This window comes from Asparagus officinalis, chromosome 5, assembly GCF_001876935.1.
Source record: "Asparagus officinalis chromosome 5, Aspof.V1, whole genome shotgun sequence".
Lineage (NCBI taxonomy): Eukaryota > Viridiplantae > Streptophyta > Magnoliopsida > Asparagales > Asparagaceae > Asparagus > Asparagus officinalis.
The window spans coordinates 84787836-84814781 of NC_033798.1; the positions used below are offsets into that span (position 1 = coordinate 84787836).

At 38.1% G+C, this 26946-nt stretch overlaps 2 protein-coding genes across 2 annotated transcripts in view; one reads left to right on the top strand and one right to left on the bottom strand.

Annotated features, from left to right (window-relative positions):
* Positions 180–4692, bottom strand: LOC109839967 (cytochrome c oxidase assembly protein COX19-like). The gene is made up of 6 exons (XM_020408443.1): positions 4582–4692; positions 4332–4463; positions 3426–3495; positions 1063–1151; positions 863–960; positions 180–546 (listed from the first exon to the last, which is right to left on the bottom strand). The coding sequence occupies exons 3-6, from the start codon at positions 3433–3435 to the stop codon at positions 405–407; spliced, it is 339 nt and encodes a 112-aa protein (XP_020264032.1). The 5' UTR covers positions 3436–3495; positions 4332–4463; positions 4582–4692; the 3' UTR covers positions 180–404.
* Positions 16319–26946, top strand: part of LOC109842100 — a 23245-nt gene continuing 12617 nt past the window's right edge. Inside the window, exons 1-4 of the mRNA XM_020411011.1 lie at positions 16319–16457; positions 16570–16625; positions 22887–23016; positions 23696–23951. Coding sequence (XP_020266600.1) covers positions 22947–23016; positions 23696–23951 — 326 coding nt within the window. The 5' untranslated portion in view covers positions 16319–16457; positions 16570–16625; positions 22887–22946. The remainder of the gene's footprint in view (positions 16458–16569; positions 16626–22886; positions 23017–23695; positions 23952–26946) is intronic.

The following is a 26946-nucleotide window of genomic DNA, read 5'->3' on the forward strand; positions in this document are numbered from 1 at the left end:
GTAGCCTCAAATGCTCGCAACAATACAATTGACCTATGTAAATATGCATTTCTAATCTAGACAAGTTCATGGTATATGATATCGAATATGAATAGAAGATGTTGAAAATATCATACCCATTGTAATTAGACTTTTGAACGTAAACATGTTTTCAGGTAGACATCATGAGAACCCATTCGTAAACTAATAAAACTCATCAAAGCTTTCAGTTTTTATGCATTAAATTCCAACAAGTATATGGCTCAAGGAATTTGTTTCACCAATAAACAAATCTTATTGTTACATGCATTTTCCTAGTAAAACATCCTGAATGATTATCTCCAAGAAAACATTAGGAGTGATGGAAATATTGATCCGGATGTAAAAAAATCAAATAAACATCCAACCCTAGCTATGTAGAGATCCTAACTTCGATCATGTATAGTCTTTCCAGGAGATGAGGGTTTTGTTTGCTCATCAATGCCCGCATTGCTCTTCTCAGAAGAGTCTAGCTCTAAGCCTTTGCCAAATCCAAGCTCTGACATATCTTGTTTCGCCATCAAATTTCTGCAAAACATGCGGGTTGAAATTATCATATTAGGATAATAAGATACAAAATGTTAGTGAGGTGTTACAATATATCTTATTAAAATACCACTTCTCAAGTCATAGTAGATATTACTCAGGTTCATGACATTTCTTCTCACAAATTGTTCTGGTCTGTATCCTTTACAATGAATTATAGCAGATATGTGAACTACAAAATAAAAAGTACACTCAAGGCAAATTAGATCTTCCTTGATGCTTATTTTTCTCTCTTATGTAATCCTCTTCACAGATCTAATCATAGTCGAAAGAAGAAAATAATAGGCCACATGCTTACTTTTCCATTCGACATTCCAAGTACTTCTTTGAGAATTTCCGACATTTTTCTGATAGGTGGCCTGATGATTTGAGGCAGGTAATGTATTCCTTCTTCTCCTGCAGAAGCCACCAAAGTTTGAAGGGTAGACATCTTTAAGGAGGGAAAACATTGTAAATAAACTAAAAACCCAAAAATGTGAAAAATTCAATGTTTAATACCAGGTCACACTCATGGAGGTGATCCAATGGAAATACACCTTTCTCTGGTGGTACTGGTCTTGCACCTCTATTTCCACCAAAAGCTCCTCCTATTAAGGCAAACAAGTTGAAGCTGTTTCAGAGATCAAGAGAATTTTTCTACTAAATTTGATTGCCCGATCATGACAACAGTTTAGGAGCAAATCAAAAGTGGATAATGATCCAACGAGCAACATGAACTTGTGTTCCACTAAAAATATAGTTAAACTTCTTAAGGTTCTAGTAATGAGTAGTCATGAAACGTAATGACATAAATTTAAATTTAAACAAGAATAAGATGGGTCAAGGATCAGATGCATGAATGCTCGCTCCTTTTCTTAAGCACAGTTCAGTAGAGTAATAATTGCAGCAAAAAAGTCTTTCTAGCTTGCATCCCGGTTACTAGGGGCATACAAAACTAAGGTATTATGCCCAAGAGAAATTAGTATAAGAGGACCCAAAACAGTAGCGCCACTATCTCCGTAACAATTTAAAACATATTGAAGTAAGGATTTAGCATGAGATTAATGCAGGCCATGTTTCTAATCTCAAGAATAGGTGTGCAGTTAGAGCAAAGTCTAAGAATCACACATACACATAAAGGACATGAACATGACACTGATATAGACACAAAAATATGACACTTATTAAAAAACAGGATAGCGAGTATGGAAACATCGGAGTAAATATTATAAAAATATGGCTCTACGAAGAGGAAGTCTATATTCTTCCAAATAATAATGTGTGTGTGTGTTGGGGACTTGGCTCTTGCCAGGATATAAAAATATAAATCTTATCCATCATCACAACTTCAGAGTTTTGGTGAAATTGGTCAGAGGGATTTTAAGAGCTCTTTTGAGAAGGATTTGGAGCATGAACCTTCTTATTCAAATTTGATGATAGAATTACCAAGACAAAAGATCCATTCTGTTCCATTTGACTACATTGGTTTTGAGTGCCTAAGAATCCGATATCAATTTTTAAAGTTTTTACACCTATGTAGCAAATGTATACAAAATGAAGGACCTGAACAGCAAGATGTTTAGTTTAAAGATTAAGATACTTGAGACCTAATACAAAATGATGTATTTTTTTAGTTGCATTTTTAGATAGTTGGATCGAGAATTTGTATGTGCAAAACCATACATGATACATCTAATTTGGAAGCATCAAATTATGTAATATAGCACATTTCAATCTATTGAGATTTGTATTTCCGTTGGTCTATACTTATTACTTAATAAGATCTTTCATAAATATTCAGTGTTGTTAGTAACTACATCAACATGCCAAATCTGGGAAAGAAGCTTTGTCAAGTGTGGGATTCATATATGCTTAATGGGAACTTCAAGTCTTAGTTTGACATTTGGTGGAGACAGTCACACAAGAGTTCACAGGTATGGTTTATGTTAGTGATGATCTTTTGCTGATCGGGATAAGCTTAGATCAGAAAATTACTTATGTATTTACTCTTACAGAAGGTCCTATCTATCAAATGATGTTACAACCAATGATTGCTTTGTTAACTACAGAGGCAGAATCCGTGACAGCTACAGAAGTAAAAAAAACATTATAAAGAAACAGAGAAGCAGAAATGAACCAGGACTGCATCAGTAGATAGGTGATATGCTAGCTTCTAACTTAACAGAAATTATTTCTCTGACAAAGTTGAACAGCGGAAAAGGTTTTGACATATTTCATAATCGTTGTAATTATTGTTGATATACTTTCAACTCCACATGAATCTTCTCTACTACTATTCAAAATTTAAAAGTTTAAATATATCTGTTCCAACGATATTATGTTGTGCCATGGTATTACATGTTCAATTTATTTATCATATTTTGGCATATGATTTATCAAGGATTAATATAGTAACAACTTTCAATTATATCAACAGAACTTGGTTTGAATGCAAAGGTGTTGGTAAAACTAAGGACATTTGAGAACCAAGCAGTAAGTTTTTAACTAAGCTCCATAAAGCTACCCAGGAGAGCAGATGAGAAGGCATAGTCACTTGACCGAGTTATGATCGTTGAGTGGGACTACTATCATATTGAAATGGAATCCTTGTTAACTTGTTAACATCATATAACATTTGAAAACCCCAAACTTTTGTATAAAAATTGCAAGGACAGTCCTAACAGTAAAAATAAGTTGAAGGTTGTTGCGTATGACCCAAGTGAAACTGTAAATAATAAATGGAAATTTCTTACATTTTCTCTTTGGTAAAATAGAAAACGCATTTAATTTAAGGATCAAATACCGAGAATAAGCATAAAAATAATGAAAGAAAACAAAAATTGCATATAGAGGAACTCCCAATGTAAATAATATGAACTTACCTGCACTCATCTGGTTGGACCAGTTGGATGATCAAAAAAGCTTTGGCCTTCTGCGGTCTAATATGGGTTACTAGTGGAAAACAGCATAATAGACAGTGTTAATTACTTGAAGAGAAGAAAATGAAGTGAATACACAAACAAAGGACTCAATTAAGTCTCTTCTTATCAAATTGGAGAACCGCCAAAAAAAAAAGACTAAAACAAATACCATATTTGTTTAATTGGCATTGCACTGTATCATGCTTACCGTTGTTCGTCTTTTCGGCTTTACACAATAAAAAAGTTTTCATACATTCCAACTCAATCTTTTGCTTTCTTTCGTGTCAGGAAAAAAAATAAATATCAACCCATGTTAAACTTTAGAAAAAACTTGATATAAGACAAGACGAAATCAAATTACATGAAAGTCAAGATATTTGTTTCCACAGATAACTATGCAATCTAAACATGTCTATTCTATGTAATATTAATGCATAGGAGTTAGCACAATAGTATCGCAATTGGCAACCTAGTAACTTCATTCAAACTTAAATTTCACCTACAAAATCTTCATAATAAAAATTCTGTCATAATCTATAAGGCGCATGCTATGAAAAAAAATCAAATATGATCCCAATATAAACAAGTCGGTTCGGCGTGGTTCGGCTTGTTCGGTTTAAAATAAAAAACAGGAAAAACTATGTATAACATACTGCCAGAGACGAGTTCCCAAATCCGTGTTTTCTTAACAATTTGCGGCCCCATACAATTTTAGTTTCACAATTCAGAGCATCAGTGCTGCTCATATCATCAGATTCCTTGGATACCATGACACTGAGGGGGCACCGACGAACCGGAAGGAAAAAAAAATGAGAGGAAACAAAAACGAAGGTTCGGGTAAAATATCATTTCGGTTTTTATATTCACCTTCTCTGCTGAGTGAAGGGGAGGTCAATAGCTGAGCATTTAGATTATTCCCGGATGCAGTTGAGGGCTATGTTTGCCACGGCGAAACTCGTTCGGGGTCTTTGGATATTTGGCAGGTTCATCCCATCAAACCTGGGAAAATGTACAAATATTTAATATTTGGAAAGAAAATATATTATTTACTTCCAGAGATCTCCACTTTTATAATCAACCCATTGAGATGAAGTGTCCCATGTTCCGATAATCGTACCCGCAGGCCTGAGAGATTGATAAGAACCCACTTAGAATCTATTTTGCCCTAATTGTTGGCGAGTCGGCGGCGCGTCGGCGGAGATTCGGCGCTGAGTTGGAGGCGTGNCGAAGTCGGCTGCGATGGTGATTGCTGGTGACTGATCGAAGAGGGAGAGGCAGCCGCAGTGGGTCGTGAGAGAAATTGGGAACTGAGGGCGTTTCTTTGTTTTATGGTGTGTTTGGGAGTTTACTAAGGGCCTGTTTGGATTTGTAGGGGGTGAAGGGAAGTTAAGGGAAACTGACTGAAGGGAAGGGAAGGGAAGGGAAGGGAGTTCCCTTCCCTTTGGTTACACCCCAATTTGGGGTAACAAATTTTCTACTATTAGGGGGTGAACCAAGGGGAACTAGGGTGAATTAACTTCACCTCCTAAGTGTTCCCAAACAAGGTGAATGGAGGTGAATGGTTCCCCTAACTTCCCTTCACCCTCATTCCCCTCAATCCAAACAAGCCCTAAGGGAAGGGAAGGAAAGCTAAACAACGGGAAGGGAAGGGAAGAGAATCCCCTCAATCCAAACAAGCCCTAAGGGAAGGGAAGGAAAGCTAAACAACGGGAAGGGAAGGGAAGAGAAGGGAAGAGAATTGTAATATGTTGTTTGGAAGTTGAGTAAGGTGAATGAAAGTGAAAGGAAGTAAATATATGTAAATTTACATAAATGACTTTATACTAATAACACATCAGCCCTTTTATTTGTTTTGATGGGGGTAAGAATGTCATTACACCCCTTTACCCTCCTTTACCCTCCTCTACCGCCCAAATCGGGGGGGGGGGAAGAAAACCAAGCAATTTTACCCTCCTTTCCCCTTCCTTCCTCCTCTCTACCCTCCTTAAAAAAACTCCCAAACAAGGTGAGAGCCTCATTTCTCTTCCCCTCCCCCTCTCTACCCTCCATCCAAACAGGGCATTAGGGCTTGTTTGGATTGAGGGGAACGAGGGTGAAGGGAAGTTAGGGGAACCATTCACCTCCATTCACCTTGTTTGGGAACACTTAGGAGGTGAAGTTAATTCACCTCCATTCACCTTGGTTCACCCCCTAATAGTAGGTGAAGTTAATTCACCTCCATTCACCTTGGTTCACCCCCTAATAGTATAAAAATTGTTACCCTCAAATTAGGGTGTAACCAAGGGGAAGGGAATTCCCTTCCCTTCCTTTCCCTTCCCTTCACTCAGTTTCCCTTAACTTTCCTTCACCTCAAATTAGGGCCTGTTTGGATTCGTAGGGGGTGAAGGGAAGTTAAGGGAAACTGAGTGAAGGGAAGGGAAGGGAAGGGAAGGGAATTCCCTTCCCCTGGGTTACACCCCAATTTGGGGGTAACAATTTTTATACTATTAGGGGGTGAACCAAGGTGAATGGAGGTGAATTAACTTCACCTCCTAAAGTGTTCCCAAACAAGGTGAATGGAGGTGAATGGTTCCCCTAACTTCCCTTCACCCTCATTCCCCTCAATCCAAACAAGCCCTTAGGAGGTGAAGTTAATTCACCCTAGTTCCCATTGGTTCACCCCCTAATAGTATAAAAATTGTTACCCCTCAAATTGGGGTGTAACCAAGGGGAAGGGAACTCCCTTCCCTTCCCTTCGCTTCCCTTCACTCAGTTTCCCTTAACTTCCCTTCACCCCCTACAAATCCAAACAGGCCCTTAGGGCATTAGAATATGAACGGGTACGCGCTTCTAACGGGTACGGGTTAAGAAAGTATGTGAATATAAGAAGTATTCAACCTGATCAATCAAGAAAACCGATATGAACTGCTATTTTTCGGTTGGTTCGGTCGGTTTTTTTCAAGTTGGACCCAACCATGCTCAGCCCTACATTCTAGTCAAGTAAAGTTCTGGTGGTATCTTTTCACTCACGGAGAGGCTCCACACTTTCAAATGAGGCTCAAGAGCATGACTTGCCAAAAAAAGGCACGACTTTAGCAAAATACCAATATCTCTTTATATATAAAGGATCAATTATTTCTTTAAATTGGTAATTGTTGATGCAATTTATCAAACAGCTAATTAATCTAGAAGAGGATGGTTACGGGGTGATGAAGAATGATGGAGGGTCGCTCCCTTCTTCGACTTTATGCCTAGTTCTTGAATGAGGATTTGATGTCCACACTGCACAGACAAAAAGAACCCGTGAGAGGGCGGAGACCAATTCCCCCGTGATTCTTCCGACGGTCAAGTTAGTTGATGAACTTAAGCTTGAGCGGAGTTTAGAACTATGTGTTCTTATGCTATGTGCATTAGAGATGATCATCTCTAAGGTTTGGATCAAGAGGAAGATTTGAATTGCTCTGAGAGTTTTTTGTTAGGTTAGATCAGGTTAGACCCCCCCCCCCTCTTCGTTAGATGATGAACCAGCCTCCATATATAGAAGCATATGTCCATGGCAGACTAATTAGTTATGTTCGGCCATAACAGGCGTGGCGGTGACAAAGTTGTCAGCTGGAAGGTGAGTCACCGCTCGCTCTATACGTGTCGGCTGTCGGACTGGAGGCGCGAAGTTCATTCAGCATGGGAGATAGATGTCACCGCGATTCCCGGCGAAGTGACTTGATTGTAGCATCCCATACGGTAGAGTCGTGGCAGAAGTCTGTTGGCCTTCATTGGTTTTGATGATGTTTAACATACAATTATTTAGCTAATGTTGTTTGTTAGTGTTGTGCATTCCTAATGTTTTTATAGAGCAAACAACCTTTAGTTCGGAGGATGGATGGGAATAGAGCCTTCAACGATCATATGCCAAAGGGGTTGGAATGTCGGTGAACCTTGCAAATTCAAAGTTAAAGTAAGTTCAAGCTTCATCCGCAGAGATTTACAGTAGAGCTTATTGAAGACAATCTAAGCTTGGGTAATTTAGTTTAGGATTTATATTTATGGTGTGTTAAGGTACCTTAGCCTGCAAATAATCATACACACACACGTATTCGATTGGTTCTATGTATATATATAGTTATATATATACATGCCTGGTTTTGGTTTTATTTTTGAAAGCAACTTTTGAGCAAATAATGAGTTTCATAATTGCGGAAATGCAAATTGGAAAATTCTTTTTGTAAAGCATGTTACAAAAATGCATTTGCAACATTTCCTCAAAGTTCATCAATTTGGAATTCGATTTGTTATGTTTAAAGAATTTACAAATTCCACCGTTTTCGTTCGAGCTAGGAACGATCGTGCGTACAGTCTGCATGTTGTTACAAAACTGATGAGTTTTTTACAAATGAGAAGTTGAATTTGAAAAATTCTTTCTCTGACATGTTTTATTAATGACATGTTTTATAAACTTTCCTCAGTTTTTACTATTTTTTGGAGTTGATTTACTGTGGCCTACTTGATTTTACAAAAATGTTGCTATCACAGCAGATTTTCAAAACTGTATTTTTGTGTTCAAACATTATTCTCTCTGGCGACTGGGAAATGATTTTTCAAAATTCTTTCTGTGACATTTAATCTACAGGTCTAGAACATTGCCACAAAATTTAATAATTTTTGGAGTTCATTTCTGGTTTTAAATTGATTTTACAAATTGCTGCTGTGCATTGCTACAGTAATCCGGTCGACCGAACTTTCCATCGGTCGACCGAATTTTTCCATCGGTCGACCGACGGAATTTTCGGTCGACCGACAATATAGCCGTTGCTTTTTAACGGCTCTTTCTCTGAGCTGTTTGCTGGGGTTTTTGGTCATTTTGTTTTGGGGGTTTTTGCTGAGATTTCTAGTGGGTATATATACCCCATTGCTGATGTCTTTTCAAGTGAGCCAAGAGAGTTTAAAAACAAGTTTAAGAGAGTTTTAATCAAGGGTTTATGTTTGGTTTAAGTGTGTTTATAAGCTTTTAAGCATTTGAGTGTTTTGGTTTTGTGAATCACTTCCACAAGAGCTTGAGGAGATCATCTATTGGTGTTTGAGCATCCAACTCTTCTCCTTCCACTCTTGATCTATTGAGAAGTTTTCTAAACTCAATCTAGCTTCATATTTTATATTGTTTGATTATCTTTTTATTAAGCTAGTGTTCATATTGAGTTTAGTTGATTTTATTATCTCTTTGTTCACACACAACCTATTGAGCTTATTGTATTTACATTCATAGTATAATTTTGGGTTGTGAGATTAGTGACTTAGAGTTGTGCTTAATTGAGTTCTCACCTTGTTTAGAGAACAAATCATTTGATTTATATTGTGCTTATTGTGAGGATTCACTTGTAATACACTTGTACACCGAGAGAAGTGTGTGGTGAGAGACGGGGTCGAATCCAAGAGGAGTGGCGTCGGTTGACGTGCCTAGGGAGAGGTTGTAACCGAGCACTTGAGGAGGAGGACACGGGCTAGGACCAACACTTAGTGTGTGAGGTGGGATTACATAGTGATTGTATTGTGAGGTGTAAACGTTGTTCGGGTGAACGTAGAAAACCCGATTGTGATAGTGGAGATCTCCTCGAGGTGAGGAGCGGGGACGTAGGTCGTGGGGACCGAACCTCGTAAACATATCGTTTTGTTTGTGATTGCATTGGCGTTCTTATTCTTATTTTCATATCTTATATCGCCTTTGTGTATTGCTCATCATATTGCCCTATCACTTGTGTAGATTGTTTATTTTACCCTTGTGCTAGTTTACATATCCTCACATATATCATATTGCATATCTATTTGGTAGGATATATCACCTTGTGTTAGTTTTATATCCTTGCACATATCATTGTATATATATATTTCATCATATAGGATATATTTCTTGTTTACATTGCTTATCCTAGCCTATATATCTTGTTATATTTTATACTTGCTAGGATAACTTATTAATTAGTTTTAATTGGTATTTAATCGGATTAGATTAGCATAAGACCCTAATCACCCCCCCTCTAGGGTCTAACAAAGTCACGTGGACATATTGAGTCGTCCCTCGCTTTACAGATGTCGGCTGACGACTGGAGGGGGAATTACTTCATTATGGAAGAGAGTGTCTCCGCATTTCCTCGGAAGTGATTGAATTGACAAGTCATGGAGATCTGTCAGGCCAAAATCTAGGTAAGGCTTGTCCAAAATGGACTGAGGCGTCAACATTTGCTCTGGGGGAAAGGCTTGAGGCCGGTCGAGCCCTCAATTTAGTCGACAACAGGGAATGTCCCTTAAGTCGTTTCTGAGAAATGTTCATTGAGTGGCCGAGTGCCCTAAGTAGGGTCGTCCTCTATGATAGGGTCGACCGGTATCGCCTTTCGTGTTGACTCAGAAATGTCGGCATGTTCGACTGGTTGGAATGTCGTCTTGCCTTAGCTAAGAACCGTCTTGACTCAGGAATGGAGGGCCTGGATACAATTTTTTTAAAAACAAGAGGCCGCAACACATTTTAAAAAATATGGGGGGCTGTGATACATTAAAAGTTGGATTTTGGAGCCTAAAAGCAATTTTTCCAAAATGATTATAGGAAATCTAGTACCAACCAAACAGGCCTAGTAAAAAACAATTCAAATGGCATTTATACATAATTAATGGAATTTTTTCAATATTAATTCCGTAAGTCTTTCATACTTTGAATTAGCCCCTCAAATTATTGAAATTGCATTAGGTTCTCAATTTTTAAGTTACTTGAAAGTTAGTCCCAGATATGATTAAAACTACAGGTCCCTCATTTTCAGAAAAATTGTTTGAAGAGACTAATTTGAAACAAATTACGAGAAATAGAGGACCTAATAGCAGTTCCAATGATTTGAGTGACTAATTTAGGGACAAGCTTTAATTGGGGGACCCACTAGCAATTCCAATGATTTGAGGCTTATCTCAAAATATTAAAGATTTTAAGTGACTGCAGTCGGAAAAAAACATGTTCTAATATCTGATTAATTTAGTATCTTGTTTATAGACATTATAATTACCATGTAGATTAACATCACTTAATATATTTTCCTAAGCATGTGAATTAATTTGTTTTTTTTAAATGTCAAAAAGAATAATCACTCTTTTTTTAATGAAAAAAAGAACTTCATTCAAAACTACCAATGAAAACATATTTCATCTTTAGAAAGCATAGGAATTAAGGTAGGAGTCCCTCTCTCCATCCCTCTTACAGAGGCCGTTTGAGAATGCATTAGATCATGATGTGTTCACTAAATAGTCTAAATTCAGTTCAATGGTGTCAACAATATATTTGAACAAATGAAACTTTATTGATGAACTTGCTACCGTGTAGCTGACAACTCCTCTGAGATTGGGGATAACACACTCGCACTCTGATATCAAGCTTTTCGTCGAAAAACACACCCTTGAATTCTTTTACGTTCTTCTTCTGGCATGCAATCGGAGGACATCTCCACGAGAGCGAATAAATCTAAAGAAGCGTCTCTGGCATAATAACCCAATATCTTCGGCATGATAATTATGCTTTCCTTTTGGATCGAGACGTTAGCTTGAATGAACTCCTCTTTTGCTAGCTTCAATTCTCCGTAAATATTCCTGGCTTTGTATGCTCGGATCTGTCGAAAACAGTAGTACTCGAATGAGAACAATGAAAGATTTATATTGGAAAATGGATTTTTTATTTATATTTATTTATTTATTTTGAAAATCATGGAAAATCCCCTCAAAGTTTGCGGGAAAGACAAAATTTCCCCAGAGTTTTAAAACTAACACATTCACTCCCTTCTCTTGTTTCTTCCCTTAAGAAAATAGACAGGGACATTATATGAAACCCATGTGGCCCTTGTTTGGTAGAAAATTTAATGAAGAAATTTTCACTGTAGGTCCAATCACAGATTTAATCCCTAAAACCAACCCACTTTAAATTTATTTATGAGAATCGACCCACTTTGGGTTAATTACGGTACTAATTAGTCGGGGTTGCCAACTCCGACTAATTAGTAACCTAATTATAAGCGGGGTCAGGGAGCAGGGAAGGTCTGCGGTTGCTAATTAAGCTACTAATTAGTCGGGGTTGGCAACTTCGACTAATTAGTACCGCAATTAACTCAAAGTGAGTCGATTCTCATAAATAACTTTAAAGTGGGTCGGTTTTAGGGATTAAATATGGGAATGAGTCTACAGTGAAAATTTCTTCAAAAATTAAAAGGCACCTTATTAAAATATAATTTTATCTATTAATTACTTCTAAATTAACTTATCCAATTGATTTAGTATATTATTATAATATAAATATTATTTTACTTTATATTAAAATAGAATATATTGTACTATACTTACAAATTACTATTATTAATTATTATATTGTATTTGTTAAACCCTAGAGGGGGGTGATTAGGGTCTTATGCTAATCTAATCCGATTTTATGCTAATTAAAACTAATTAACAAGTTATCCTAGCAGGTATGAAATACAATAAGATATATGAGCTAGGATAAGCAATATGAACAAAGAGATATATCCTAGCAATGAGATCTAAGCACAAATGAAACGCCAAAGCAAACTCAAACACAAGCAAATGATCACGGAGTTCGGACCTTCCGTCCTACGTCTCCGCTCCCCACTCCCGGGGAGAAATCCACTATCACAACCGGGTTTTCTACGCTCACCCGAATAACGTTTACAACCACACTATGTCGGTTTTCAACGCTCACCGATCAACGTACACAATCACTCACAATGTCGGTTTTTAACGTTCACCGATCAACGTCCACTCCTCACACTCGGTTTTCTAGCTAACCGAAAACTTTATAATCTCACAATTATAACAAATAATAGATTTGTTCCATACAATAGATGAGAACTCAATATAGCTCACTCTCAATTGTTACAACTCCCCACAACCCAAATTATACTATGAATGTAAATACAATAAGCTCAATGGTTGTGTGTGTAAGCAATGAAAAAATAAAATCAATTCTAAACTCAATATAAAAACTAGCTTTAAAGAATGATAATCAAATAACTAAGCAAATGTAAAGCTAGAAAAGAGTTTAGAAAACTTCTCAATAGATGAAGAGGTAGAGGAAGAGTAGTTGGATGCTCAAACACCAATACATAATCTCCTCAAGCTATTGTGAAAGTTATCTTCACAAAACCAAACTTCCAAATGCTTAAAAGCTTTTAAACAAACTTAAACCAAACATATACCTACTTAAACACCCTTATAAAACTTGTTTTAAAACTTCTTGGATTGCTAAGAGAACTGAGATCAATGGGGTATTTATAGCCTCCCAAAACCTCAGCCAAAAACTCCAAACAAAAGACCAAAAAGCTCACAGAATCGGAAATCAGATTCTGTACAAAAATAGCCGTTGGAGTGAACGACGGTCGACTGTGAAAATCTCGCGGTCGACCGCGAGCCACTTTCGAAACTAAGAATTTTCCAGAGACTTTGGCGAAATCCGAGCTGACGGTCGACCGTGGCGGTCGACCGCGAAAGTTTATGTTTGACTCCGCAGGTAAAAACCTCCATTGGATATGATCATGAATGTGCAATTTTATCCATCCTCTAACTTATTGTTTGTCTATAATGAATACAAAACACAAACACTAGACAAACAATATTAGATGTAAATTATTTGTTAAATCATCATCAAAACAAAAAGGCCAACAATCTCCCCCTTTTTTATGATGATAAATAATTTACAAAAAGGATATATGCATGAAAGAAAATGAATATACAATATTGTAATTATTATGCGTATAAACAAAAAGAATATACTCACAAAATTTCTCCCCCTTTGACAACATCAAAAAGGGGATAAAGGGATGAAGAGAGCGAAAGCTCCCCCTATCAATATGCATGGGTGAGTATAACACATAGAAAGATATAGGGATTGCCCCCCTATCAAAATTGCGCATTCACGATCATTCAAGATATAGCGAAAGCTCCCCCTATCAATATGCACGGTCGACCGCCAAAGTCTCTGGAAAATTCTCAGCTTCGAAAGTGGCTCGCGGTCGACCGCGAGATTTTCACGGTCGACCGCCGTTCACTCCAACGGCTATTTTGGTACAGAATCTGATTTCCGATTCTGTGAGCTTTTTGGTCTTTTGTTTGGAGTTTTTGGCTTTGGGAGGCTTTAAATACCTCATTGATCTCAGTTCTCTTAGCAATCCAAGAAGTTTTAAAACAAGTTTTATAAGGGTGTTTAAGTGGGTTTATGTTTGGTTTAAATTTGTTAAAAAACTCAGGTGCAGTCGACCGTGGCGGTCGACCGCAAACTGATACATGAACAGAACAATTTGAAAGTTAATTTTCTGATTTTAAAACCCTGTTTAAAAATATCAAATAAATTCAGAAAAATGTAAAACTTTGGGAAATGATTATAGACATGATAATACACATGCTACAAAAACTGGTTTTCAAAAAGGACCTCCCAAATAAAAAATATCATCATTTTGTAAAATAGTCCAAAACATGAAAATGTGAACATATGAGTTTTGACATTTTAGCTTAATCATGTTTTGAAATAATACAAAACGATTTTGTAGACTTAATAAAAGATATATATAATGATTGTTAAGTCTATAAACTGAGAATACAATATTTTCACAAATACAATAGAAAATAAAACATATGAGTATGTATATGAAAATATATTTGTTTCATATCTAAGTAGTTAAACCAAATCACAATAATAAATATGAAATATGTAATTTTATATTTATAAACATAAAAACCAAAACTTGTGTTGTATATATATATGACTGCATATATATACAAGGAAACTAATAAAATGTGTGCGTATATGATATTGAGCTTAACGTACTAACACACATAATATAAAACCTAAACTAAATTACCCAAGCTATCTTAATCTTCATTATAGCTCAACTTGGTAAACTTACGGATGAAGCTTGAACTTGGATCTTCAACTTGAATTGTATGGCTTCACTCCACAATTCCGCCAATCTCCATTGGATATGATCGTGAATGCGCAATTCCATCCATCCTCCAACTTATTGTTTGTCTACAATGAATACAAAACACAAACACTAGACAAACAATATTAGATGTAAATTGTTTATTAAATCATCATCAAAACAAGAAGGCCAATAGTATTGTATTATATTATATTAGCATGCTATACTATATATAATAATTAATATAATATAATATCAATATATTTAATATAATATTTTAATATAATACATTATTTTATTTATACAAAAATATAATATGTTATACAATAATTACTAATTAACATTATATTAGTATGCTACATTATATAATAATTGATATAATATATGAATAATATATATAATATAATACTTTAATAATATATTATTTAATTTAATATATTATAATATAGTATCATAGGATATAATGTACTTTATAAAATATTATAATATTTTACTTTATTCAATGTAATTTTTTTTAAAATATATTAAAATATTATATAATATTATAATAAATACGTTATACTATAATTACTAATTAATATTATATAATAATATATTACATAATACTATTAATATATGTTATTAAAATATTATATATATGTTATTAAAATATTAATATATGTTATTATATAATATTATTAATATATGTTATTAAAATTTTAATATATATTATTAAAATATTATATGATATTATAATAAATACGTTATACTATAATTACTAATTAATATTATATAATAATATATTGTATAATATTATTAATATATGTTATTAAAATATTATGTAATATTATAATAAATACGTTATACTATAATTACTATTATATAATATTTTAATATATGTTATTAAATTATGTTATTAAAATATTAATATATGTTATATTTTATATATCATATCATATATTTATAATATAATTAGCATGTATTAGTTAAGTAATACAAAAATATTTTAAAATTATCCCAATTGCCTACAAAGTGGAACAACATTGTTCCAATATGGAGGATGGGGTAAATTTGGGGTAATTATGAGGAAGGGGTGGAGGAGATCTTTATATAGTTGGTGTATTTTAGGGGAAAGTAGAGTATTTGTCCCCCAATTACCCCAACAAACCAATAACATCACAAAGTTAACTCCAATTCCAATTACCCTAATGAATAACACCACAAAGTGATGTTCCAAAAATTATCTCATTATCCCCTAAATTACACCAATGAATAACCCCCTTTAGTTTTAGACTTCGCGCACTGGTCTTTCCTGTCATTCTTGCATACCCTAACAAAGTTTTTTCCCCTGTAATTTCCCCTTAAGATTATAAATCCTAAAATTTTGAAATTGGGAACCAACCAGCCCCTAGTTGGCTCAAGACACATTAATAATGGTACAATGTGACACATCGTGACAAATAGTCCCATACTCAAATTTCCAAACATGAAGTCTCTCCCTCTCTCTCTCTCTCTCTCTCTCTCAATCGAACATATCTTAAAAGAGTGGCCGCTCATCTCTCCTGCAAGCGCCGCGTACGTCTCTCCCCCAAAACAACTGTAAAATCCCTAAAAAAACCAAACGAAAGAAACCGACGAAAGAAAGAACAAAAGAGAGAGGGCGGCGCTAAATTCCGTCCATATCCGTACCCATTCCTTCCTTTGCGAGTCTCTCCCCTCTCCCGGGATCCTGCGAACAATTGGCCAATTTAAAAGTGGACAAAAAAAGAAAAAAGCCCCCACCCCCGCCTCCATCCTCGACCCCACATTTTTACAATAAAGGATAAACTCGCGTCACTGTTGACGAATGGATAATGATTCTTTAAATTCCTTTTTTTATTTTATTTTAAGGCCTCGCTCATTCCCCTCTCTCTAATCTGTCTCTCTGCTTCCCTTTCTCAGTAGTAATAACTCCGAGCCCCATGAGGCGCCGACCTCATCTGCATAGCTCCCCTTTTCTTGCTCTATAAAATTGAACAGTGATTTCTGAACCTGGGCCGCCATTTCCCGATCTGGGTTTTTGTTTATTTTCGTTTTTGAGAAATGGGTACTTAGTTTCTTCATGGGTTTTTTTCTTCTTCTTCTGGAATTGAGATATATTGATATTTTTTGGCACTCATTTTGTTGGGATTTTGAGTGATTGTTGATTGGTGTTGCAGGGGGTTGGGGTTCGGTTGGCAATGGGCGAGCTCTGCGCTGAAACTTGGTTTTTGTTGTAAGTATTTGTCAGTTAGATGTATGTTGTTTCTATGGATAAGTGGAATCAAATTGGTCACCTGTTCATATTGTATTCTCATTTGTGTGTTGTCAAAATACAATCTGGGGCCTTTTTTTTGTGACAACTCGTGTTATTATATAATCTTTCTTCATGTTTAAGAGTTTTAGTGAACGATTCACTGACTAACTACATCTTCAGATAGTAATTAACCAGTTACATTAAATTTCTTGATGGCTTCTTCATTTGGTCATAGATCTTTTTCATGAAGAAATGCAGACCTGTTTATACCCGGAAATTACCAAGGCCAATAAGAGCCGCTACATGACAATTAACTCATCGACACATCCGCAAGCATGACCCGGATGGTGAGTCGACCGACTCGTCTCGTCTTGTGGTCCGGCTCCGAGGCAAAAGGCGATCGCGACCAAGATCCTACTGGATGTCCGATGAAAGGCGTTCTCTCCTCGGACCAAACACAAGGCGTCTCGGACAGTGGAACTACCTGATAAGCGTTATCAAAAGTCACAATTGCGCAGTCCGCACCCACACTTCATCGCCTAATCGTCATCAAGCACTTAATATGGTATCAGTCATTATGACCTTTCGAGCCAGAGCCTTCAAAATTCCTTGGACACGCCATTACTTCAACAATCCCATCGTTGTGCAAAGGAGACTTAGCCAATCAGCTAACAACACGTGTAAAATAGGGCCTTTATCTACATGCTTTTGTAAACCCTCTATAAATAATGACGGTCTCCACTAAACCAATGTATGTATTTTTACACATAAAAAGTCAAATAGTCTTATACTCTATTTTTCTTTTTAGATTAACTAGAAATAGTCACTGACTTGAGCTTCGGATGGCACGCTGAAGGTAATAACTTCCAATGCCTCTAATCTCTGTTATCTGTGTAGCGATGAACAACGTAAAGATCCAAAACAGGAGAATCAACCATCCAAGGCGATTAAGGGACCCAAAAAACGAGTTTAACCCTCCTAAGTAACGCATCAATTTCGCGATGTAAAAAGTTTGGCGTCCACCGTGGGGCTTTTTCTTCTCCTTTTGAAGAAATTGTTGATCTCCGATTTTCAGACCTCAAAACCAGAAGCTGCCACCGTTGCTCAACTCTACGACAGCAAAGAGTCCGCCAAAATGACAAATGGAGAACAAAGCTAAGGAAGCATTAGGGTTGTCATAAAATGAAAAACATTTCGGAGAATGCCCCCCTGAAATCTCTTGTCGTTCGATCTTCATCGGCTTGGTAATGAAGATCAAGCTTTTGGTATCTTTTCAGAGTAAAATCGAGACACGAACCAAGCCCTTAGTATCGTTATCACGACTAAAATCAAGGCAATGAGCTCTTGTTGTTCGATCTTCATTGACTCGACAATGAAGACCAATCTCTTGGTATCTTTTAACAGTAAAATCAAGGCACGAACTAAGCCCTTGATATCGTTCTCATGAGTAAAACCAAGGTAAAGAGCTCTTGCCGTTCGATCTTCATTGACTCGGCAACAAAGACCACACTCTTGTTATCTTTTCAGAGTAAAACCAAGGAACGAACCAAGCCAAGCTCTTGGTATCATTCTCACAAGTAAAATCAAGGCAAGGAACTCTTGTCGCTCAATCTTCATCGACTCGACAATGAAGATCAAGCCATTGGTGTCTTTTTGGAGTAAAGCCAAGGCATAAATAGGAGAAGTTGTAGCTACGCCCTAGCCTCCAACAAGCCTTAGGTGCATAATACCAAGGAACCACACGCTCTTCACCGATATACCTAGAAGACAAAGGACTCACGAATCGGTCCTCACCGACTCGTTTGAAATGTCCCGAGAACCAAAAGCACAAATGAGAAATTACTCATAAACCAAGTGCGAAAGAAGCAAGTCACCAAAACAAAGTCTTTTCATTTATTTCTCAAAAAAAAGAAGAAAAGTGTATTACAGACTTCCTTACAAATGACTTGCTACAAAACTTACATTCTCCTCAAGAAGCAGTGTCTGGAGCATGAGCCTAAGGCTAATCCAAGCCGGGCACATCCGATGGAAGGGAATTAGGCTTCTCGGATGAAGACGGGTTGACGTCATCATCTAGGTCCTCCCATGCATCTTCGCCAGCAACCTTCTCCTCACCCCTTCATCGGCAACTTCCTCGTCCTCCTGCGCCATCTCTAATCTGCCTTGCACCCCAAGCGTCCTAAGGACATCAAGACAGTTGGTCATTCGGGAAGGATACTTGAAGCGGTCTTTCAGCAGAAGCTCAAGAGAAAGCTGACCCTTCAGATAATCAAACCCTACCTTACAAGCGAGGGCAACTTTGACCTTACCTAGGTAACTACCGCAATATCTCTCAATTATCGCAGTCTCAAACGCTTTCGACTCCAGATGGGCTATCAGGGTCCCAAGCTGTTGAACCTGGGCAAAGAAGGAATTACGCTGCAGCTTGGCCTCAGTAGTCAAGAGAGCAACTTCATGGCAAAGGGTCCCCTAAAGGGCCATCTTCTCATTCAGTTCGGCCTGTAGCTCTTCCCCCTCGGTTCGAGCAAAACGAGCCCTTTCGAAGGCATCCTCCTTTTTCTTGGACTGGACTTCGAATTCGAGGTATGCCAGCCTCTCCTCTGTAAGTCCCATATCTTGACGAGCGTGGTTGAGATCCTTCTTAAGGCCCTCACCTCATAGGCCCGCTTTAGCTGAGCCTCGCTGCGTTGAGCTTCAGTTACAGCTACCTTCAGCTCCTTATCTTTTTAGGTCAGCTCTCACTCCTTCAGAACTCGGACTTGCTTGAACTCATCAAGCTCACTACCTTTAGCGGCGGCCACTAGTTCGGCAGCCTCACGAGTTTCCCTTTGAGACTTTAACTTTGCTCAGAGCTTGAAGAAGAGCTCCTGATAAATTTCATGTTGTCGAAACGACTCAAACTCTAGGAGAGCCCCTTGGGTGAAATAGTTCCGGAGAGCGTAATGAAGACCAACATCGGGGATCTCGCTCTACAGAGCCTCGTTAGCTAGAAGAATGTGCTGCTTCATTGCCTTGTTCTGGTTGGCTTGAGACTCCAAGACTGACCCTATGACATCCATTTGACGCTCCAGGATAAGAGGACGCTCTTTCGATTCCCCTTCATAGCGAGGTCCGGATTTCAGACTCATGAAGGCAGCACGCATCCCCTCCTAAGTGCAGGGGTGGAGGTCATTGATACGATGGGGAAACAATGGGGAAAGGGGCATTCGTATTGACCCTCATGTATAGCGACTGGGAGAATCCTCGATCCTAGAGCAATCCGCTTATAAGCCTCTACAACCGGATCCTTAATAGCAAGGGCTTTACTAGGTCTTCTGGACGACCCAATCCTCTCCCCTAGTATGGTCAGTACCTCCTCCCGTCCGATCGACACCTCTTTAGCTACGACCACGAATGGATATTTACTTCCTATTGGCTCCATAACAAAGATGTCTCCCTCTCTAACTTCCTCTTTAGGAACCGTGTGAGGAGAATCACCTTCCACCTCGATGTACTCAAGCGGAGTGCGAGAAGATTCTGGGGTCTTAACCCCGCTAATCGACCCGGGCGTGGCTTCGATTTCCCCGAGTGTAGCCTCAACTGCCTCGTCTTCAAGAGAAGAGAGCTCCCGCGTGCTGCTCTCAACCTGGCTGGAAGCAGCCTTCTTCCTCTTCTTGAACCCCTCGGCCTAAGCAGCAGATTTGCTCAAACCAAGTTTAGCAGTTATATCAACGGCAGGTTGCTGCTACAAGGGTGGGAGGCCCACTGCCTCTAGATTGCTACGGAGTCGCTTCCGAGGCACAGGATGAGAGCCAAGATGAGAGCCCTCCATCAGTTGCTTGTCTACATACAACACAGCTGCACTATCAAAGGTCTGCCTCAGAAATATAAACAAAAGATATGCTGGCAGTACAAAGGACGGGGTTGTCGAATAGATTCTCTCAGCACCATGACCCCTTATAGGCGTGAATTCTCTCCAAGCATCGCAACTCCTCGACCGAAATGGTCCCTGATCGGGCCCTCTTTGATCTCCGACCATGTGGTACAAGCCAGGATCAGGTCAACGCCTATGACGAAGAAATTTTTTTCCTACCATCCTTTATTCGTCTTAGGGATGTTGGACACAATGCGGTAGTCACCCATCGTTTTCAGATAAAAGTGACCCTCCCTTTTGCCAACTTTGACGCAGACCAAACGACCTGGCATGCACAATGTCGGTCTGACGTCTACTTGGTGCAAGATAATGAAGAAGCTCACCAAAAAAAGCAATGGAGTTTAGTGCCAATTGCGCCAATGCAATCCCTAAAGCCCTAAAGACTTTTTGTAGGAATGGATGTAACGGCAAGCAGAGGTCGTAGTCGAGATGGTGTTAGTACAACGACGCTACACCTCCGACGTGGTGATAGATGAACTAATCTCTTGATGGAGCTGATCGTGTGTAGGCGTTAGGATGTCATTATCTAGAGCATATTGCTCCAAACAGCTCGTAAGCACCTTCAAGTGTTATGGGCGCAATAAGGTGATTCTAGGCTCATTGCGAGTCATAACAGGTTGAGCACCGGAAGCCATCCAAGCAGGAGAAGAGGTGATTGGAATGTGGCGAAAATTTTAATGAAGGTGTGCTCGCAAAGCGAAATAAAAGCCTCGGGTTTCTAGTGTTTTTAGCAAAGTAAAGAGGAGAAGAAGAAAGAGGAATAGTATATATAAGCTAAGGGGAGTGACACGTGGCAAGAAACTGATGGATAACACGGTTTACGGGAAAACCACTGGCGATTTTTGAAAACCAAAGCGACATCCCGTCAAACGAGGCGCCACTTGCTAAATTGTCACATGATCTTCGCTGATGTTAGAAGCGTCAAATCACAGCTGTCTTCTAGCAAGAACGGACGGGGTTTCAACATGGTGCGCTTCATTTTCTCTCGAACTTGACTTCCAGAGTCCAAGTGAAAAGTGGCTAATGTTATACCCTGAAAATTATCAAGACCAAGAAGAGCGGCCCCATGATAATTAACTGATCGACACATCCACAAGCATGACCTAAATGGTGAGCTGACCGACTCGCCTCGTGATCAGGATCCGAGGCAAAAATCGCTCCTGACCCGGATCCCGCTGGATGTCTGAGACGAAGGGCGTTCTCCATTCGGACCAAACACAAGACGTCTCAAATAATGGAACGACCTGATAAGCATCATTAAAAGTCACAATTGCACAGTTAGCACACGTACCTCGCTGCCCAGTCACAATCAAGCAATTAGTACAATGTTAGTCATTATGATCTTTCAAGCTAGATCCTTGAAAACTCCTCGGACACGCCATTACTCCAACAGTCCCACCTTTGTGCAAAGGCGACTCAACTAATCAGTTGCCAACACGTGTAAAGTAGGGCCTAAACCAATATTGCACACTCGGCTGAATTACCTATATCCCCTGTAAATCCTCTGTAAATAATGACGGTTTCCACTAAATCAAGGTATGCATTTTTACACATAAAAAGTCAAGAAGACTATACTCTATTTTTCTTTTTAGATTACTAGAAATAGTCACCGACTTTAGCGTCCGAGGGCACGCTGGAGGGAACAACCTCTAATGCCTCTAACCTCTGTTATCTATGTAGCGATAAATAGCGCAAAGATTCAAAACAGGAGAATCAACCGTTAAAGGTGATTAAGGGACTCAAAAATTGAGTTTAACCCTCCTAAATCACACATCAATTTCGCGACGTAAACAAAGGCTTCTGATTGCGAGGACTATTTCTTGTGATCTTTTTTTAGACCATTTGTCTGCTGTTAGCTATGCCTATTATTGGCATAAGGTATGCTGTCTAAAAGGCTAAGGCTCGGGCTTTCAAAGAGATTATGATCGAAAGTATAAGAGATGAATTTGTAGTTTGTGTAAAATTTTCAGAGGTGGCCAGTCCTGTTGTTTGAAAGTTGTGTATTTTAATCCAAAACATCATGTTATGAGCAATATTCATATTTTAATCCAAACCATCATGCTATGAGCAAAATATTCATACATTCTTTGAGGTGGTTGCGGTGTTGCTTGAGAGCTTGCTGTGTACTCTAATTCAGCCTATTATACCCTTCTCCGTGAAATAAGCATAAATATACGTAAATATTTTGCGACTATCTTGTCTTGGAGACATAAACTAGTATTTTCTTCACATTGATTATGTCTTTTGAATATTGTCTTTATCTGAATTAGAGGATTTTGGGATTAGCATTCTGGTTCATGGGTGTTTAATGTGCATATTTTTATTAGGTTCAAAGTGATGCTATTGAGCAGCAGATATTCCTAACTTCGTTCGCATCTGGTATATAAATGGATGATTATTTTATCCGTCTTCTTAGATTGGCGTCGTGCATAAGCCACCGACTTGTTAGCTTTATTGGTGAGTTTCTTTCAATTGTAGTACATGATTTCTTTTTCTTGTTGTTAGTTTGAACTTTCTTACTGTATATAAAAGTTATCATTTTTGTTCTGAATTCTATATTTTGGCAGTTGCATTCACTGGTGCCCAAGTTTGTGAACATTGGGTACTGTCAAGTGCTCGTGTGGTGTTCAGAAAGGTCACTATTTGTGTGGTGTATTGTGTAAATCAACTCAATAAATGTTTCATTTCTTTGAGCATGCAATTGCATTGCCGTATCATCGTGTCATCATCTCCATAACAATCACTTAAATATTTTCCCTTCAAATGAAGCCTCTTCCTTTGAAAATAGTGTAGGCTGCATAGCAAGGCTTTATGGAGGATTTGAGAAAGTTTTACGATCAGCAACTAACTTGACCCCGCTCTTACTAATCTATCCAAGAAAACCATGGAGAAGAGAGGGGTTTGAATAATCCTAAAAGAGCACCAGACATCCTCCAAATTCTCTTAGGACAGGGAAATGCTCTAGCATAAGAAAGATAAAAAAATTGCAATAAAAACTTACATTCAATTCTTGAGGCGCACGTAAACTTGAGAGCCAAATAGACATGTCCAAGTAACATGTGATTTTTCTCTTTATAAACTGTTGTTTCATATTTTTGGGGTAGTATAAAACTATGACACAATGATACTTCTGCAGAGGATCTCTTTTTTGGTCATGATGGAAGATTCTCACATGATCCAGAGGTTTCAGTCTCTGGATCTCATGGAAGATCCTTCAGCGCCGTAGCTCAATCTTCTCAAAATGATTGTTCGACAGCTTCTGAAAATGTAGACACCAAGCTATGTCTTGTCAAGCGTGGAAGGAAATTGACAGCCCGAAATGAGTATCTGTCTGAAAATGGAAGTTTTGGAGCACGTGCTGTAAGAAGAACTAGGTCTTGCATTCATCAGTGGTACAGATTCCTCTCATTTTTTCTTTTTTCACTAATGAAATTATTGGATAGTTAATCAGTGTTGAAATTTTTTAGTCTTTACAATTTGGTCCTGATGCAATATCATTGAAGCATGACATTTTTACTGAATTTTATATTTTTTATAAATTTATACTTATGTTAAACCATCAACTTTAGTTCAGAAATAGGTTAGGTAACTGCACACAGTATCTTAAATCAGAAGAAAAAAGTGTCCCGGGCCATAATATCTCAAATCATTAGAAACAAATGTCCGGTGTCAGCTCAGTAATAGGTTGTGTAATTGCCCATAATGTCTTAAATCAGAAGAAAAATGTGTCTCAGGGTCTAGAGCAAAACTTTATATTTATTTGATTTCAAGTCCAACTCGATTCTAAGTAAAGAAACTTTCCATATCCTCAGGTTCTATTCTATATTTTGTTTTTCCATATCAAGAAGTCACATCTTGTAGTTTGGATGACTGTGAGAATAATATACTGCTTGTCGACATTCTTTCTATTCCACCTTCCTTTCTAAAAATCCTTTTCAAGCTTCCCTCTTCAAACATGGATGAGTGAATGGACATATCATAGTTAAAGGAGCAATAAACTCTACCTATGAAGCACCGACACTCCAAAACAAGCCCCGAGTCCATCTCCGACGCGCGTCGGACGCGGACACGCGTTCGACACGCGTTCGACACGCGTCGGACACGCGGTAAACGGCGGCAACACGGGTAAGCGCGAAGCACGGGAGAAGCCTTCAGCGGATGATTGTTCGACCGGGGAGCGAAAAAAGAGAACTACGAACTCAACCAACACTATTTATCACGATCGGTGTCTACCTTTCATTGATCGCGCACGGCGGAAAGAACGGACAGTTCAGCTCGCCTTGTCCTTGTCGGAGAGTCATCTGGCTCGTCCTTTGGGTTTCGTCGGCTCGCTTATTCCTCGTCTCTCGTCGCTATGTTAGCTTCTTCGATTGTCTCTGTCTCTTTGATTCTTCATCTCTCTCTCTCCCTCCCTCGATCTCTCTCTCTCTCTCTCTTAGTCTCGATCTATCTCTCTCTCTCTCTCATCTCTTCCTCTCTCTCTGATTCTCTCTCTTTCTCGATCTCTGATTCACTCTCTCTGTTTTGTGTGCGACAGCTGGCGTGACTTCTGTGCAGCCATGTGCGGTGCTTCTGGAATCACGTGGGAGAGAGTGGGGCTATTGAGATATTTTGTTTATTATATTCTAAATATTGAGATTTAGGGGGGAGAAAAGGAATATAAATTAGTTTGATTGAGCTTGTTGGGGTTAGCTTTTAGAAATGCGAGGTCATGGGTGGTCGGATGCAGCAAAGAAGTTTGTTTTGATGTTTCGGGGACCGGGACACGTGTTCGTCACTGGTCTTTCGAATGAGAGACCAATGTTTTAAATATCAGATGTCGGGTTCATGCCGACCGACTGAAATCCATGTCAGATAGCGGAAATCGGGGATATCTCAGGGGACATGGACTAAATATCGGATTGCTATATCGGGTGGTGCGTATATGTATAATATCATATCCTAAATATAATCTAAGCATTCCTAAATTCAATATAAGCATACTTTATGAATTTTATAGACTAGACATATAAAAAAGTAAATAATCCCTTTTACTTAACAAATGTAAACAGATTTAAAAAATGTAGACAAATTTGTCATTAGTGAGTAGCACAGAGAGCAAAGTCCTTGAAATAATCCCTTGGGAAAAATGCTTCCAGGTCCCAAAAGCCAAGTGAACATGCTTCCCACCCCCAGGACTTGGTCAATGAGTGTTTTACCCCTAAAAATAAAGAATCTGTTCTCTGAGCCCCCAAAACACAAAACCTAAGACATTAAAACATATGAAGACCATAATACCCTTCTCTCTCTCTTTCTTTTTTTATTAAAATATGATGGGGAATTATTTTATTATTTTTGTTTTCTCTCTCTTTATCATGATGTACCAAGAGAATAGTTGAAATGATTGATGAGGATTATTTTATTATTTTTGTTTTTTATTATTTTGGTTGTTTGTATTGGGAGGTTGTTAAAGTTACGGGTTGATTGTTAAAGTTATGAGTTGGTTGCTAAGGTTAAGGGTTTGTTGTTAAGGTTATGAATCCTCTCTCTCTCTTTCTTTTTTTATTAAAATATGATGGGGATTATTTTATTATTTTTGTTTTCTCTCTCTCTTTATCATGATGTACCAAGAGGATAGTTGAAATGATTGATGAGGATTATTTTATTATTTTCGTTTTTTATTATTTTGGTTGTTTGTGTTGGGAGGTTGTTAAAGTTACGGGTTGATTGTTAAGGTTACGGGTTGGTTGTTAAGGTTAAGGGTTTGTTGTTAAGGTTGTGGATTTGTTGTGTAGGTTACGGATTTGTTGTTAAGGTTACGGGTTTAATTGTTAAGGTTACGGGTTTAATTGTTAAGGTTACTGGTTTAATTGTTAGGGTTACCTATCTAAAGATCCTCTTGGTACATCATGATAGAGAGAGAGAGAGAGAGAGATAGAGAGAGAGAAATAATAAAATAATCCCCCATCATATTTTAATAAAAAAAGAAAGAGAGAGAGAAGGGTATTATGGTCTTCACATGTTTTAATGTCTTGGGTTTTGTGTTTTGGGGGCTCAGAGAACAAAATCTTTATTTTTAGGGGTAAAACACCCATTGACCAAGTCTTAGGAGTGGGAAGCACGTTCACTTGGTTTTTGGGGGCTGGAAACATTTTTCCCTAATCCCTTTTACTTAACAGCTAGCGGTGAGTAGCACAGAGAGCAAAGTCTGAAAAAAATAAGTCTGAAAAAATGTAAACTGAAAAAATGTAAACTGATTTGTCATTAGAGAGAGAGAGAGGGGGGTCAGGACTCAGGGAGGCTTACCTGACGGCTGAAGCTAGCGACGAAGATGAGAGGGAGGCTTCGATGGCTTCGGCTTCGGATTTCAAGGGCGAAGAGGAGAAGGCGGCTTCGGCTTCGGATTTC